Genomic DNA, 13353 nt, shown 5'->3' on the forward strand with positions numbered 1-13353 from the left:
TAGCCCCAAACCTGGTGACAATGCACAGTTGTCAGCTGTACCCTGCTGGTGTTTCTTCCTTTTATAGTCAGCAGCAGTTGCTCTTGCGATCACCCAGCCCCTCCGTGGGGGCTCCTGCCCAGGATAAAAGGGGCGGGAGGCAGCCCAGTCTCCCGTCTCATCTCCTGGGCGCCGCATCTCTTGATTCCTTCCTAGGTCCCAGCTCTGCGGAAGAGCCCAACAAGACAACATGCCTCCCAAAAAGCCTGAGCCTAAGAAGGAAGCGGCCAAGGCAGCCTCAGCCCCAGCCCTGGCCTCTGCCCCACCTCCTGAGCCCCCCAAGGAACCTGCCTTTGATCCCAAGAGTGTAAAGGTAAGTGAACCTCAGCCACTGGGATGGGGGTGGGCATGACATTCAGGGTCCTCTTAGCCCTGGAGCTCAGAGATCTACTTCATGGAGGCTGGACCGGGGTGAGGGCTGCGGTGTCCATCCCCCACTCACAATCCCATGGGGCGTGGAGCAGGTGCTGGGGCTGGTGAGGGCTATTTTGGATTGCAGGCTTTTCTGCTCTGTCTGATGAAGCCCTGCTCTGTCATCCCAAATTTGCCCAGCAAAGTTGGAAATGGCAGGGAAGTACAACCAACCAACCACCTAAACTTTCTTTAAGGCACTGTGGGGACCACCATAGTGAAGTAAAAAAGACTGTGTGATTTCTTATGGAGAACAGACACAGAATGATAACTTCCGGTGTAACTGGGAGTAGGTGATATAAAGAGCGAGGGAGCCCTGCTCTCTGGGTGCTGGGGTCTGGGAAAGGCTTCACCTGCAAAGACCCTTGCACTGGGTGGGTGGTGAGGGCAGGGAGGCCCTAGATAAGATGAGAAGAGCCTGCTTCTCTCTCCTCTTCCCCAACCAGGTGGACCCCTCCTTCTGTACCCTTAGCCTGGGCTTCTATCTGGAGCATGCAGTGGCCTAGCCTAGCCCAGGCCGAGACCCTCTTTCTAACCTGGTGTGGGAGCTGGGCCAGGCTCCCTCTGCCGCCACAGCCCTATTCCCTCTCTGCCCCACCGCGCTCCCCTCGCCCTGAAAGGCTCCTCTCCTTGGAGCTGGTGTAGACCCTGCCTGCTGACTCAGTCATTTTAGGCCTCCCAGCTATCTGGCCCAGCTGCTTAAGGAACGGAACGGGGAGGGGATGGGCCAATGAAGGAGGGGGTCAGAGGCCTCTGGAGACTGAAGCAGTTTTAAGCTTTGGCACCAGAATGTAAGAGGTCAAGTGGCTACTGGTATGAAGGGCTATTAATAGCAGGTTGGGAGTGGTGGGCCCTTGGGTATATCAGCCTCAGGGCGGGGTTGGGGGTGGTGAGGAATCAGATCAAAATTAGAGCTCAGGACCTGGTTCTGTGACAAAGAGAAAGAGAAACTAGCCCCCAGAGCTCTAACTGGATGACCCTCCCTGGCTCTCTCAAGATACTTCCTAGTACCCACAGCCCTGGGAGACCCTGCCACTGAACCCTGGGGTTGATCTATGGTAGTCCCTACAAGGGGCGGAATTTAAGCAGAACTGGCTTGGCCAAGAGATGGGACATTCTGGGGAAACTGAGGCACAGGGTAAGACCTTGAAAGTACCTGAAGGTTTTCTAGGTCATACATCGCTCCCTCTCTGGGCAAAGCCTAGCAAGAAAAGCTGACGATCTCCCCCTTCAGGAAACCTGGATCTCTGATTTGTTCTGACAACGCACTGTTCCCGTGGGACAGCCTAGTCTGGACAAGAGCTGCCTAGTGGTATCATCCGAGTTCCTTCTCTTTGGCCTCTCACTTCCCTCCATCCACCCACCTTCCCCAATTTCTCACATCTGGTTGCAATTCTCTTTTCCATGTCTGGATTTTCCGGTTCTGGGAGTTGTTGAAATTGCTTTAAAGTGGAAAAAAAAATTAGGTATTTTTCATGAAGACTATTTTCACTATTATTATACTTTACCCAGTTCCTTTGCTTAGAAGATTCTTTGCTCAAAAATAGAGCAAAAGTAAACTTAAGCCCAATGTGTGTGGTTATGACCATATATTCAGATGTTATGTTGTTATACTAATTTCTCTTACAACGTTTAATCCTGGGGCTTAAAGCATCGCAAAGTAAGGCAAACTGCACCGTTCCCCAGAGGGTTCATTCAAAGCATCCTTTACCCCATTTAGGGGGTTTCTTTAACTTTCTGACGAACCCTCCCCTACTCCTTCGGCAAAGTCCATTCCTGGGCACAGCCAGTTCTCTTCCCAACACGGTGTAACCCCTCTCCTGCTCTCCTAGCTCGTTCCGGCCACCTCCAGTGGTCCTCATTAACGAGGTCAGCCTCAGATGGGCACAGAGAGCAGAATCCGGTCTAGGAGGGTGGCACACAAAGAAGATGCTCCGGGATTGGTTACCACCACCAGCGGAGAGAGGATTTGAGGGGGTGGTGGTGGTAGATAAGGACCATGAAGTAACATGCAAGATCCTAAATTAAAATAATGACTCATGGTTGTTCATTGTCATTCATCTTCAGAGCCTTCCACCTTCTTCTCCTGTACTCAGATTTGAATTTAGGGGGGAAAACCCAAAATTTACTCCTCTCAACAAATATATTTTGAGTGCCTACTCTATGCCAGGCATTTTCTGGCAAATCCCCTGCCCTGCCGGGACCCTGGCTTCAAGGAGTCCCAGTACACATAAAGGCATGACAGGAAAACAGTTAGGAAGCATCCAGGGCCCGCCCGAGAGGGATGTGTGCCGAAGGAGGGGCTGGGATGGAGGGGGTGAGGGAAGGCTTTGTTGAAGGAGGTGGGTTGAAAGTCAGCATCAAGTAGAAAGGGGAGAGACTGAAGGGGTGGATGTGAGGGCTGTTTACAGCCGCTGGGACGGAATTTACATTCGACCCAAAGGAATTATAATAGGGAGTCAGTGTGGGTTCTAGAGTTATTCAGAGTGTTTCTCTTTCCCTCTCATTTGGAGCCATCACTTAACAAGTGGTCCTGAGAGAGCTTTGGAGGCTGCATTATTTGACAGCCTGTCAGCTGTGGCCCAGTTGTCAGGAGGCCGGTGTTTGACTCTCAGCCCATAGTCTCCTTCCGTCCTCATCAGTGTCTGCTGGAGGTGACCGGATTGCTGCGGAAGCCGCTTCTGCTTCCCTTTGGAAGGCTTTAGCAGTCCCAGCCCTCATTCCTCTGTGTTTCTCTCCATAGATAGACTTCACTGCTGACCAGATCGAAGGTGAGTACTAGCAACCCCACCTATCCCACCACACTCTCTCTGTTGCGCTTCCTGGGGAGGAGTTGTTGTCACCACCATAATAGTAATCACCACCATCACCATCACCACCCTCATAATCACCACCATCACAATCACCATCATCACTGTCACCACCATCACCATCAACATCATCATCTTTATCATTGCAAACCCGTATTTGAGTCAGGGTACACAAAGGCGTGACTGGAAAACAGTTATGCAAAATAGCAAGTATAGGTGTGTTCTCTGTTCACTTTCACCTACCACATGTTATTACTTAAGCACTTTACGTGGATTAGTTTATTTAATTCTCACCTGTGAGGTAGGGACTATCACCACCCCACTTTACAGGTGATAAAACTGAGGCACAGAGAGGTTGGGTGGCTTGCCCAGTCTCACACAGACAGTTGGTGGTGGAGCCAGGATTCTAACTCAGGCAATCTGATTCCAGACTTGAGTTCTGAACTACTCTGCCAGACTGCCTGGAACATAATAGATGCACAGCAAAAATGTCTTTTTTTCCTCCACTCTATAATCTCCTATCCGAGATATTTAGAAGCCCTCATTTCTGGTTTGTTATTGGAAAGCCCTCCTTAGGTTACCAGCTCCCTCTCCCTGCATCCTGAAGTCTGCCAAGATGCTCACCCCCTAATGGTGGCAGGACCAGCGGTGACTTGAGGGTGCCTTAGTCCACCTGTGATCTCCATCAGCCCTTCTCCCTCTTTGATGAAGACAATTTGTTTTCTCAACTTAATATAAGTATTATTAAGGTAGCTTCAAGACAAGCCTCGAGACCTCCCACCCTCCAACTTAATTGTTGCCCCTCAGCCCTCTTCTGTAGGAGTCTGGTGTTTTGAGAATGAAATGTTTCATCAAGTGATATCTACTTTACAGCTGGGATCCACCCTCATTGCAACTTATCCCTTTGTTTCCCCCACCAAATGCCTCCTGGACATAAAATCATAGGAATTGAAAGGTCACCCGATTCAACCCCTTGATTTTAAGCATGGACTATATTTTAAAAATTAAACTAATCCATGAATATGGTAAAAAAAAATCATATACTACCTAAAAATAAAGAAAATTAAAAATATTTTCCCCTTGCTTTCCTCTCATACTGATCCCCTCTCCCCAAAAAATCATTGTTAATAGGTCTATGTATCCTTTGATAAAAAAATATATAATGTTATACCAGTATGTATGTATGTATGTGTAAAGTTTATACAAATTGAGTCATGTCGTGCATACTGTCCTGCATCTTTTATTTAATACATATTTGGGTTTAACAATGTATAACATGGTAAGTATTATTTAATAATATATTTAAATATCTTTTTATATTTAACACCAACAGTTCTACCTCATTCTTTTAAACAGTTATATAGATTCTCACACGTGGATGCACCTTTTAATCCAATCAGGCCCACATTGATAGAAGATCTTCAGGTTGTTTCCAGTTGGGGGAAATAATGCTTTCCCCAGGGGATCTTCCTAGCAATGAGTCAAAGGATATGTGCATTTTAATAGTTATTGTCAAGTTTCCCTCCAAAAAAGTGATGCCAGTTACCCACCAATAGGGCATGAGAGATGGCAGATGCATTTTGAAACAAGTGAACTGAGTCCGACTCCATTTTTGCAATACCCTGTGGACACTCACTTTCCATCAATAGTTTGTAGTGCTGTGAAATTCTTAAAATAAATTTTAATGCATTTTAGTTAAATATGTACTCAGTGTATATACAAACACAGTGGTACCCATGAGGACTAGAAAATCAACTAATGATAAAAAATTTTCATTTCCCAAATGGGAATCCTGGTCAAAGCCAACTGAGACAGCTGGTTGCCTCTTTTCTCCGTGAAGATTTTCAGGGCTGGGGCCTAACTCATTCCAGCCTTTCATCCCTCTGACTTTGAAGGCATTGTTCCTTAGGTTGGATTGGAATTGTTTTTGCTTTAATTTTATTCCTATCTCTTCATTTGCTCTTTGGTGAAACTGAAGATGGTTTTCTCCTGTTTTGCTGGAAAGAACGTTATCTGCAACCAGGAGACTTTGATATTAGCCCTAAATCTGCCACTATTGGCCATGAGACTTAGAGCAAGTCACTTCTTTAAACCTGGATTTTCTTATCTGCAAAGTGAGGGTATTTGGTTCTTTTCAATTCAGAAATTCTGTGACTCTATTCAGCATCTTCTAGATACCCTCCATCTATTTGAAGATAGTTATCAAATCCCTTCCTAGCTTTATGATCTCCAGGTGATATGGCTCCAATTTCTTTTATTTATTTATTTTCTCATAGGAATTAGTTTCTAAGTCCTGACTTCCTTCTCTGGTCCATATTTCCATATCCTTCTGGAAAGGGATCACCACCATTGTTCACTGCTCTAGCAGGCAGCTCCCTACTACAGATCTTTCAGAAGTTTCTTCTGGGACAATGAACTTCATCTCTCATATACCTCGAGATCACACTGGCCTTGTTTTCCTCCTAGTAGCTATCCTAGACTTCAGTGTTTGGTTTTTATGTGCATACCAGCCTTCCCAGCAGTCTGGAACATTAGCTGGTATAGCAGGCCTCTTCCTCCTCCTCCTCTTCCTCACTTGGTTTCCTTAATAGTTGGCTGGAAGTCACATCTGCAGTGGCCTATAAATGAGGATAATAATAGCTATAGCATAAAGTCTTTGTAAAGATGAATGGGATAATTCATGCAAAGTTATCAGCTCAGAGCCTGGCCCACAGTAAGTGCTCAAATCATAGGTCATTATTCTTATTATTTCCCTCCTGTTCCATCCTTCTATTAAATATCATTCTTCTTTTAAGTGGAGACTCCTACTTTTATTAAGTTTGCCCTCACTCTTCTGAATGAATTAGGGGAAGATCAAAAAGTCTGAGTTCAGATTCAACTACCATATTTACTGAACAATGAATTTGTGCCAGAAGCCATGCTAATTACTTTAAAAGTTAAAAAAAAATTAAATTGTTCTAACAAATCTGTGAGGTCAGTGCTATTCCTTTTGACAGCGGACAAAGTTCAGTGAGGTTACGTGACTTGGCCAAGATCACACAGTTAAGTGGTAAAATTGGGATTAAACTCAGTAAGAGATTACTAACAGCATTGTTGGAGAATTTACTCTGTGTTAAGACACAGAGTTAAGGTTTTTTACGTACATTATTGTATTGTATTTGAATGTAATTTAAGGACCCTATGAGGTAGGTGCCATTTATAGAAGAGAAGAGGTTTATAGAGGTTAAATATTTACTTGCCCAAGGTCACACAGCTACTAAGCAATGGAAACAGAATTTGAACTCAATTATTTAGTAATTTGAAAGACATGCAGTTTTATATCTTTGAAATTCATACAAAGCCTAATAAAGAGTGGCAGGTAAATGTCTTGGGGAACCTGCTTTGATATGTGGAATGATTTGTAAATAATCCATATGCAGCATCAAAGGAAATAAGTGTTTCTAAAGTGCTTAGAGAGGATTAAAAGCAGCTTTTCTCCTAAGTAGTTCACACATTCTTCTTAGGTTTATATTGTTAATCTGCTTAGTAAACCGTTTCTTCGCGGGTAGCATAAGGTAATTTCAATGCCATACCCAGTCCATATTATTCCCAGTGACGAGTTGGTTGAATCCAAATTGATTAGGAATTAAGGTTCTTTGCAAAGGGCCCAGGAGTGCCCTCATTCAGCCTTGCCCCTTGGACACCTGCCCTGGAACCTTCTGGGAGTCTGGCTCCAGAACTAGGAAATATAATAATAACAACCATTTGTTGATTCCCTGACCACATGCTAGACACCATGCTTGGAGTGCTTTGTAATCCCCCCAGCAGCCCACACAGGTGGACACTGTATCCTTACTTAGAGCTAAGAAACAGAGGGCCCATGGGAGTTAGGAGTTTGCCCGAGGCCACCTGCGGGTCAGTGGTAGCGCTGGGGCGGGCTGACTGTTTCCACGAGGTCACCTTGTCCCGCCTGGGAGCCCCCTCTCAGCCTGGAACAGGCAGAACTGATATTAGCTGACTTTTGAACAGGTCTTATCACTTTGCAAAGTGCCTCCACACACTGCCACCTCCTTTGACACTCCTAGTAACTGGGAGGGGGTGGGGTGGAGCCTTACTTTCTGTGCGTGCGCAAGGAAACTGAGACCCAGCCCAGGGCTGCTTGGCAGAGCCAAGAGGAGAACCCAGGAATCCTGACTCCTCAGCCACTGCTCTTTTCACTTCCCTGCCTCTTTCAACAGTCAGCCACCTCACCTGCAAAGGGAAGGATGGGTGGATGGGAGGGGCGGGGGCAGGGGAGACTTCAAATGATGTGACAAGGGATCCATGGAAGAGATCCCAGGCCCAGCGCTGGAACAGGTCGTGGGGCTCCAGGATGCTTCTTTAGTTGTCAGAAGATGGGGTGGGGATGGGTTACAGGGAGCGGCTGGGATGATGGCTGCAGGGAAATACTGAAATATTTTATCAACCACGCTGACACGCTCTTCAGCGCGGGTGGAGGCCAGTCAGTCCCCAGCCACCGCCTTCGCTTGGCCCCAGGGGCTGCAGCCAGTCTTTTCTCTGCAGAGTTCAAAGAGGCCTTTTCGTTGTTTGACCGGACCCCGACTGGAGAGCTGAAGATCACCTACGGGCAGTGCGGGGACGTGCTGCGGGCCCTGGGCCAGAACCCCACCAACGCCGAGGTGCTGCGTGTCCTGGGCAAGCCCAAGCCGGAAGGTCAGCGTGGGCCTCGTGGTGTCTCCCCGCCGCCCCTGGGGCTCTCTCCCTTCAAGACCAACCTACCCTCCCCAGGTTACCCTCCTCCCATTGCTAGAATTACCTGGAAGCGCCTAGCACTTAGTTGACCCTCGAAGAGTGTGACTTGGGCTTGTTCTTGTTTTCCCCATGAGGGCGGGAGCTCCTGGGGAGGAAGAGCGACATTCTACTTCTTCAGTGTCTTCCTCTGACACCGAGGGTGCCAGGGACATGGAGCAGGGAAGCTTGGAGGGAAGCTGATAACTGACCAGCGGCCCCGTCTTCCCCACGAGCAAATTGTGGTCGAGGTGTCACAGCACTGAGCTGTCCTGTTTCTAATGATGGTTAGATCATTGAGGATTGCCAATTATTCATTTAATATAAATTAGAGCAGACTCAAGATTAGCTCTATAACGATGCTTCTTTCACTCGTTTGCATTTGATAGATTGTGGTGAATGAGAGTTTAGAAAGTGGTGCAAGTGGCAACATTTGTGAATGTCACCTGTCACCATGGCAGTCAAGTTAACAGCTACCCTAACACACATGTCCTTCTGAGAGGACGGGGCCAGGCAGACCCGGGCAGGAGCCCCCAGCCAGGGTGGGCCATCTCTGGAGGCTTCCTGGGCCCCATTTTGGCTCTACCCCCTTCCTTGGTTCTGGCCCCTTCCCCTCCTGCTCTTGCTGGTGAAGACACCGGTGGGGGGTGAAGGATGTGGGCCAGAAGGGCCAGAGGACCAGGAGCCTACCGGTGTCAGCAGGGCTTCTCAGAGGTCGAAAGATATCTGGGCACTTCCATTGTGGGAGGTTCCTGGGTTATAAAAGAAAGCAATGCCAACATTTGGGGTATTTAAAAATGGTTTACCCCTATTAAATTAAAGCTTTTAACACATGACAATGTGGGAGAAGGGTGCTAGTCACACAAGAATCACACATTTTAAAAAATGATTGATTCAGAGTTGCTCCAGGCAGTGTGGTCTAGTGATGGGACCCAAATTTGGAGTTATGCAGAATTTTCTTTTTGCAATTTTGTCAGTTTACCCTTGTGACTGGGAGTCTGTCACGTGTCAGAAATCTAAGTTGTGAATGTGAGGCCTGCGCTGTGTGGCCCTTGGGGCCCCTCAAAGCCTACTGCTGCCACCTCAGCTCCCTGCCCCGCTGGCCACCTGGAGCTCAGAGGTCTGGGTGGAGTCACGGTCCCTCTTCCCTCCTGCCCTAGTCCTTTCACTGAGAGGAGTGCCCAGCGCCAGCTCCTGCCTGGCTCCCCGGCCTCTGAGCCCTCCGGGATTGCTGACGGGGTGCCCCACCCAGAAGTGGCGGCGGCTGGGCTCTGGGTGCTGCCAGGGATGGGCTAGCCTGGCAGAGCCGGGTGAGACCCCTCCTGACCCTCTGCTCCCTCGAGCTAACGTCGAATCCCCTTTCCTTCCCCGTCCCCGCCGGAAGAGATGAATGCCAAGATGCTGGACTTTGAGACGTTCCTGCCCATCCTGCAGCACATCTCCCGCAACAAAGAGCAGGGCACCTACGAGGACTTCGTGGAGGGACTGCGCGTGTTTGATAAGGAGAGCAACGGCACGGTCATGGGCGCCGAGCTTCGCCACGTCCTCGCCACCCTGGGTATGCCAGCTGGGCACAGGTGGAGCCCAAGGGCAGGGGGAACAGAGGCGTGGGAAGTGCCCGAGTGGCATATGTTGGGGAGACATGGGGGTCCCTGCGTCCTGAGGATCACATCCTGATCCAGGCCTCTCTTGCTTCCCCAACTGGGTTTGCTCAGCAGGGTGGGAAGGAGAGGAGAGCAGGTTGGCCGAGCAGGGGTGAGGCCTGAGAGGTGGGACCCAGGGCTCCTGTCCTTGTCTTTGCCTCAGTCATTGGGGCCCTGGTCTGCTCACCCACTGGTGGCTGTAGCCAGAGGGAGAGACCTTGGGAACTAGGAACGGCCTTAAGACCCTTGGCTCCACCCTCCAAAGCCTCTGGGGGAGCTTTGGTATGGCCACTTCCTACATCCAGGAAGTCTTGAGCCATCAGACTCAAGGGGGTGCTTGGGTTTGGCCTGTGCCTCCTTTGCCCATCTGTAATTAAGTGCCCACTGCCTCCCGCCCCAGGAGAGAAGATGACTGAGGCTGAAGTGGAGCAGCTGTTAGCAGGGCAGGAGGATGCCAATGGCTGCATCAATTACGAAGGTATTGGCTCATGCTGCGCTTCCCCGGTCACGCAGCGATGGGGGGTTGGGTACAGTTGGGCTGGGCTGGGCTGCAGACAGAACAGATGCAGGAGCTAGGGAATATGTGCACCCCATGGGCTTTGGTGAGCTCCCAGTGGATATTGTTCTTTTTCTCTCCTGGGAGTGAACATCATGGTGTAATGGAAGGGGCATGGATTTCGGAGATAGCTCTGTGATATACCAGCTGTGTGACCTTGAGCAAGTCACTTACCTTCTCTGAGCCTTGGTTTTCTCATCTGAGCAATGGGGTGATGTTGGCCCCTTTCCCAAGGTTGCGGGGATTGGCAGAGATAATGTAGCTCATTTCATCTGTGTCAAGTACCAGCACAGAGAATGGACACAGAGCAGTGGTTATGTCTCTTCCTTCCTTCCACCTTCTCCCCATCAACCCTAAATGGGGGAAAGAATCATGATCTGAAGAAAGGGTATTGGGAAGGTTTGAGGTCAGGCGGTATAGAGCAGGGAGAAGAGGTTTAAGGGGCTGAGAGGGGCCAAGTGCAGTGGCTGATTTCCATCTTCTTTCCCAGCCTTTGTCAAGCACATCATGTCTGGGTGAAGCAGACCCCTCCAGGGTGAGTGCAGCCTCTCCTTCGGGGTCCCTCTGGGGCCCCACAGGGCACTGCAGGGGGTGGAGAACAGCCTGGCCCCGTCCATCAGTCCCCTGCCCTCTTAGTGTTCCTGTCACCTCCTGCCCTGCCCCCTGCCCTCCCTGGTCTTTGCACCTGACCTTGACCTTCATCAGTCACATCCTCCTGCCTCTTCTGGGGTCTCTCAAGGCAAGACCATTCCCTCAGGAGGGGCCTCCGGTATAGGCTCCTGTGTGTGAAGAGCCAGGTCCCAGGTGCCCTTGACCCTGTTCCTCTTTTCTCCCTTCCCTGACCACCCCCTGCACCCTCCTGCCCAGGCTTGGTGCCGTCCTGGTAGGGGTGGGGTCTGCGATCAGGGGCTGGGGTATGGAGAGTGAGGTAGAGCCCTGTACATCTAGTGCTTTCTTTCAGGTGCCTGGCCCATGGCCTTAGCCCAGGTGAGTTAACGAGAGGCCCAGAGTGACTGAGCTGGAGTTGGAGTCCTGGACTCTCCACTGCACCGCAGCCCCGAGGACCTCATGGGCCCATAGCCCTCCCCGTAAATAAACAGCTCCGGCAAGGCTGTGCCGAGTTCCCTGATTCCAACCAGTCTCTGAGTTGCTTTTTTAAATGAATTAACTAATTGAGCTGGGTTTTTGTGAGTGTGTGTGATAATGTCACCTGAGGCCTCATGCATATTCCGCAGAGAAATGAGCGGTGTCTGGGAGCTGGGGGACAAGGGCCAGAGCCCAGAGATCTAGAAACATGAGGGCCAGACCATGAGCAGAGAGCTCAGGAAGGGCCTGCTGTTTGAGGAGCTGTAATCAGGAGGAGTTTCATTTCCTTCCAAGGCTCACTCTCCACCTTATGTCCTGTCCAGGTGACAAATAGGAAGAGGGCCACCTGAGCCCTGGGGATACCAGGGACTCCTCAAATAGTCCTTGCTTCTTCTTCTTTTTTAAAAAAATTGTGGTAAACAGGGGGAAATGTTGGGGGGAGGGATAGTTAAGGAGTTTGGGATTGACATGTACACAATGCCATACTTAAAATGGATAACCAGGGACTTACCTGGCGGTCCAGTGGTTAAGACTCTGCCCTTCTACTGCAAGGGGTGCGGGTTCGATCCTTAGGGAACTAGGATATTCTGCATGCCGTGCAGCTCAGCCAAAAAAGAGAAAAAGATAACCAACAAGGACCTACTGTACAGCACAGGGAACTCTGCTCAATATTATGTAACAACCTAAATGGGAAAAGAATTTGAAAAAGAATAGATACATGTATATGTATAACTGAATCACTTTGCTGTACACCTGAAACTAACACAATATTGTTAATCAACTATACTTTGATACAAAGTAAAAAGTTTTTCTAAAACAAAGAAAAAAATTGTGGTAAAATACACATAATATAAAATTTTCCATCTTAACCATTTTTAAGTGTACAGTTCTGTAGTGTTAAGTATATTTACATTGTTGTGTAACCAATCTCCAGAACTTTCTCATCTTATGAAACTGTAACTCTATATCCATTAAACAATAAATCCCCATTTCCCCCTCTCCCCAGTCCCTGGCAACTGCCACTCTACTTCCTGTCTCTATGCATGCATTTGACTACTCTAGACAGCTTATATAAGTGGGACCATACAGTATTTGTCTTTTTGCGACTGGCTTATTTCACTTTGATAATGTCTTCAAGGTTGATCCGTGTTGTAGCAAGTGTCAGAATTCCCTACCGTTCTAAGGAGGAATAGTATTCTACTGTATGTGCAGGTACCACGTTTTGTTTATGGTCCTTGTATCTTTTTTTTTTTTTTGGCCACGCCACATGGCACGCGGGGTCCTAGTTCCCCAACCAGGGATCGAACCCACGCCCCCTGCATCAGAAGCTCGGAATCTTAACCACTGGACCACCAGGGAAGTCCCAGTCCTTGTATCTTGATGTGGGCCCTTTAGGTGTCTCTTCCCCTGAGAGCAAAGCTCCTGGTGCCTGATTCAGCCCTGCTTGTTCTGGGCATCTCACCGACTCCCTGCTCAAACCTAGGGCTCTGTACCCAGGACTCTGGGAAAGTGTTAGGGCTTCAGAGGGAGCATAGACCTCAGGCTGGGAGGGCAGGGGAGTGCGGGGAGGCAAGTGGGAAAAGGAGGAAGACAAGAAACCAGAGACTGGGAAGAAGGAGAAAGAGCATGTAATGAAATTAAAGACACACACGTGAGGGGACTTCCCTAGTGACACAGTGAATCCGCCTGCCAATTCAGGGGACACGGATTCGAGCCCTGGCCAGGGAAGATCCCACATGCCATGGAACTAAGCCCATGTGCCACAACTACTAAGCCTGCGTTCTAGAGCTGGCGAGCCACAGCTACTGAGCCCGCGTGCCACAGCTACTGAAGCCCGTGCACCTAAAGCCCGCGCTCCACAGCAAGAGAAGCCACTGCAACGAGAAGCCTGCGCACCACAACGAAGACCCAACACAGACAAAAATTTAAAAAAAAAATTAAATAAAAAAAATTACATGTGCATGAACCCTTTGAAAAAAAATTTAAAAAATAAAGACACACATGTGAGCAGAACACATACCAGAGCTCAGGGACCCAGTCA

General features: G+C 48.9%; 1 protein-coding gene across 1 annotated transcript; it reads left to right on the forward strand.

The window, feature by feature from the left end:
• Positions 1-214: 214 nt before the first annotated feature.
• Positions 215-10745, forward strand: MYL4 (myosin light chain 4). The gene is made up of 6 exons (XM_061175052.1): positions 215-352; positions 3194-3221; positions 7803-7952; positions 9412-9585; positions 10071-10148; positions 10717-10745. Exons 1-6 carry the CDS (start codon positions 230-232, stop codon positions 10743-10745), a joined length of 582 nt encoding a protein of 193 aa, XP_061031035.1. The 5' UTR covers positions 215-229.
• The last annotated feature ends 2608 nt before the right edge of the window (positions 10746-13353 follow it).

The sequence above is a fragment of the Eubalaena glacialis genome, chromosome 19 (assembly GCF_028564815.1).
Source record: "Eubalaena glacialis isolate mEubGla1 chromosome 19, mEubGla1.1.hap2.+ XY, whole genome shotgun sequence".
Lineage (NCBI taxonomy): Eukaryota > Metazoa > Chordata > Mammalia > Artiodactyla > Balaenidae > Eubalaena > Eubalaena glacialis.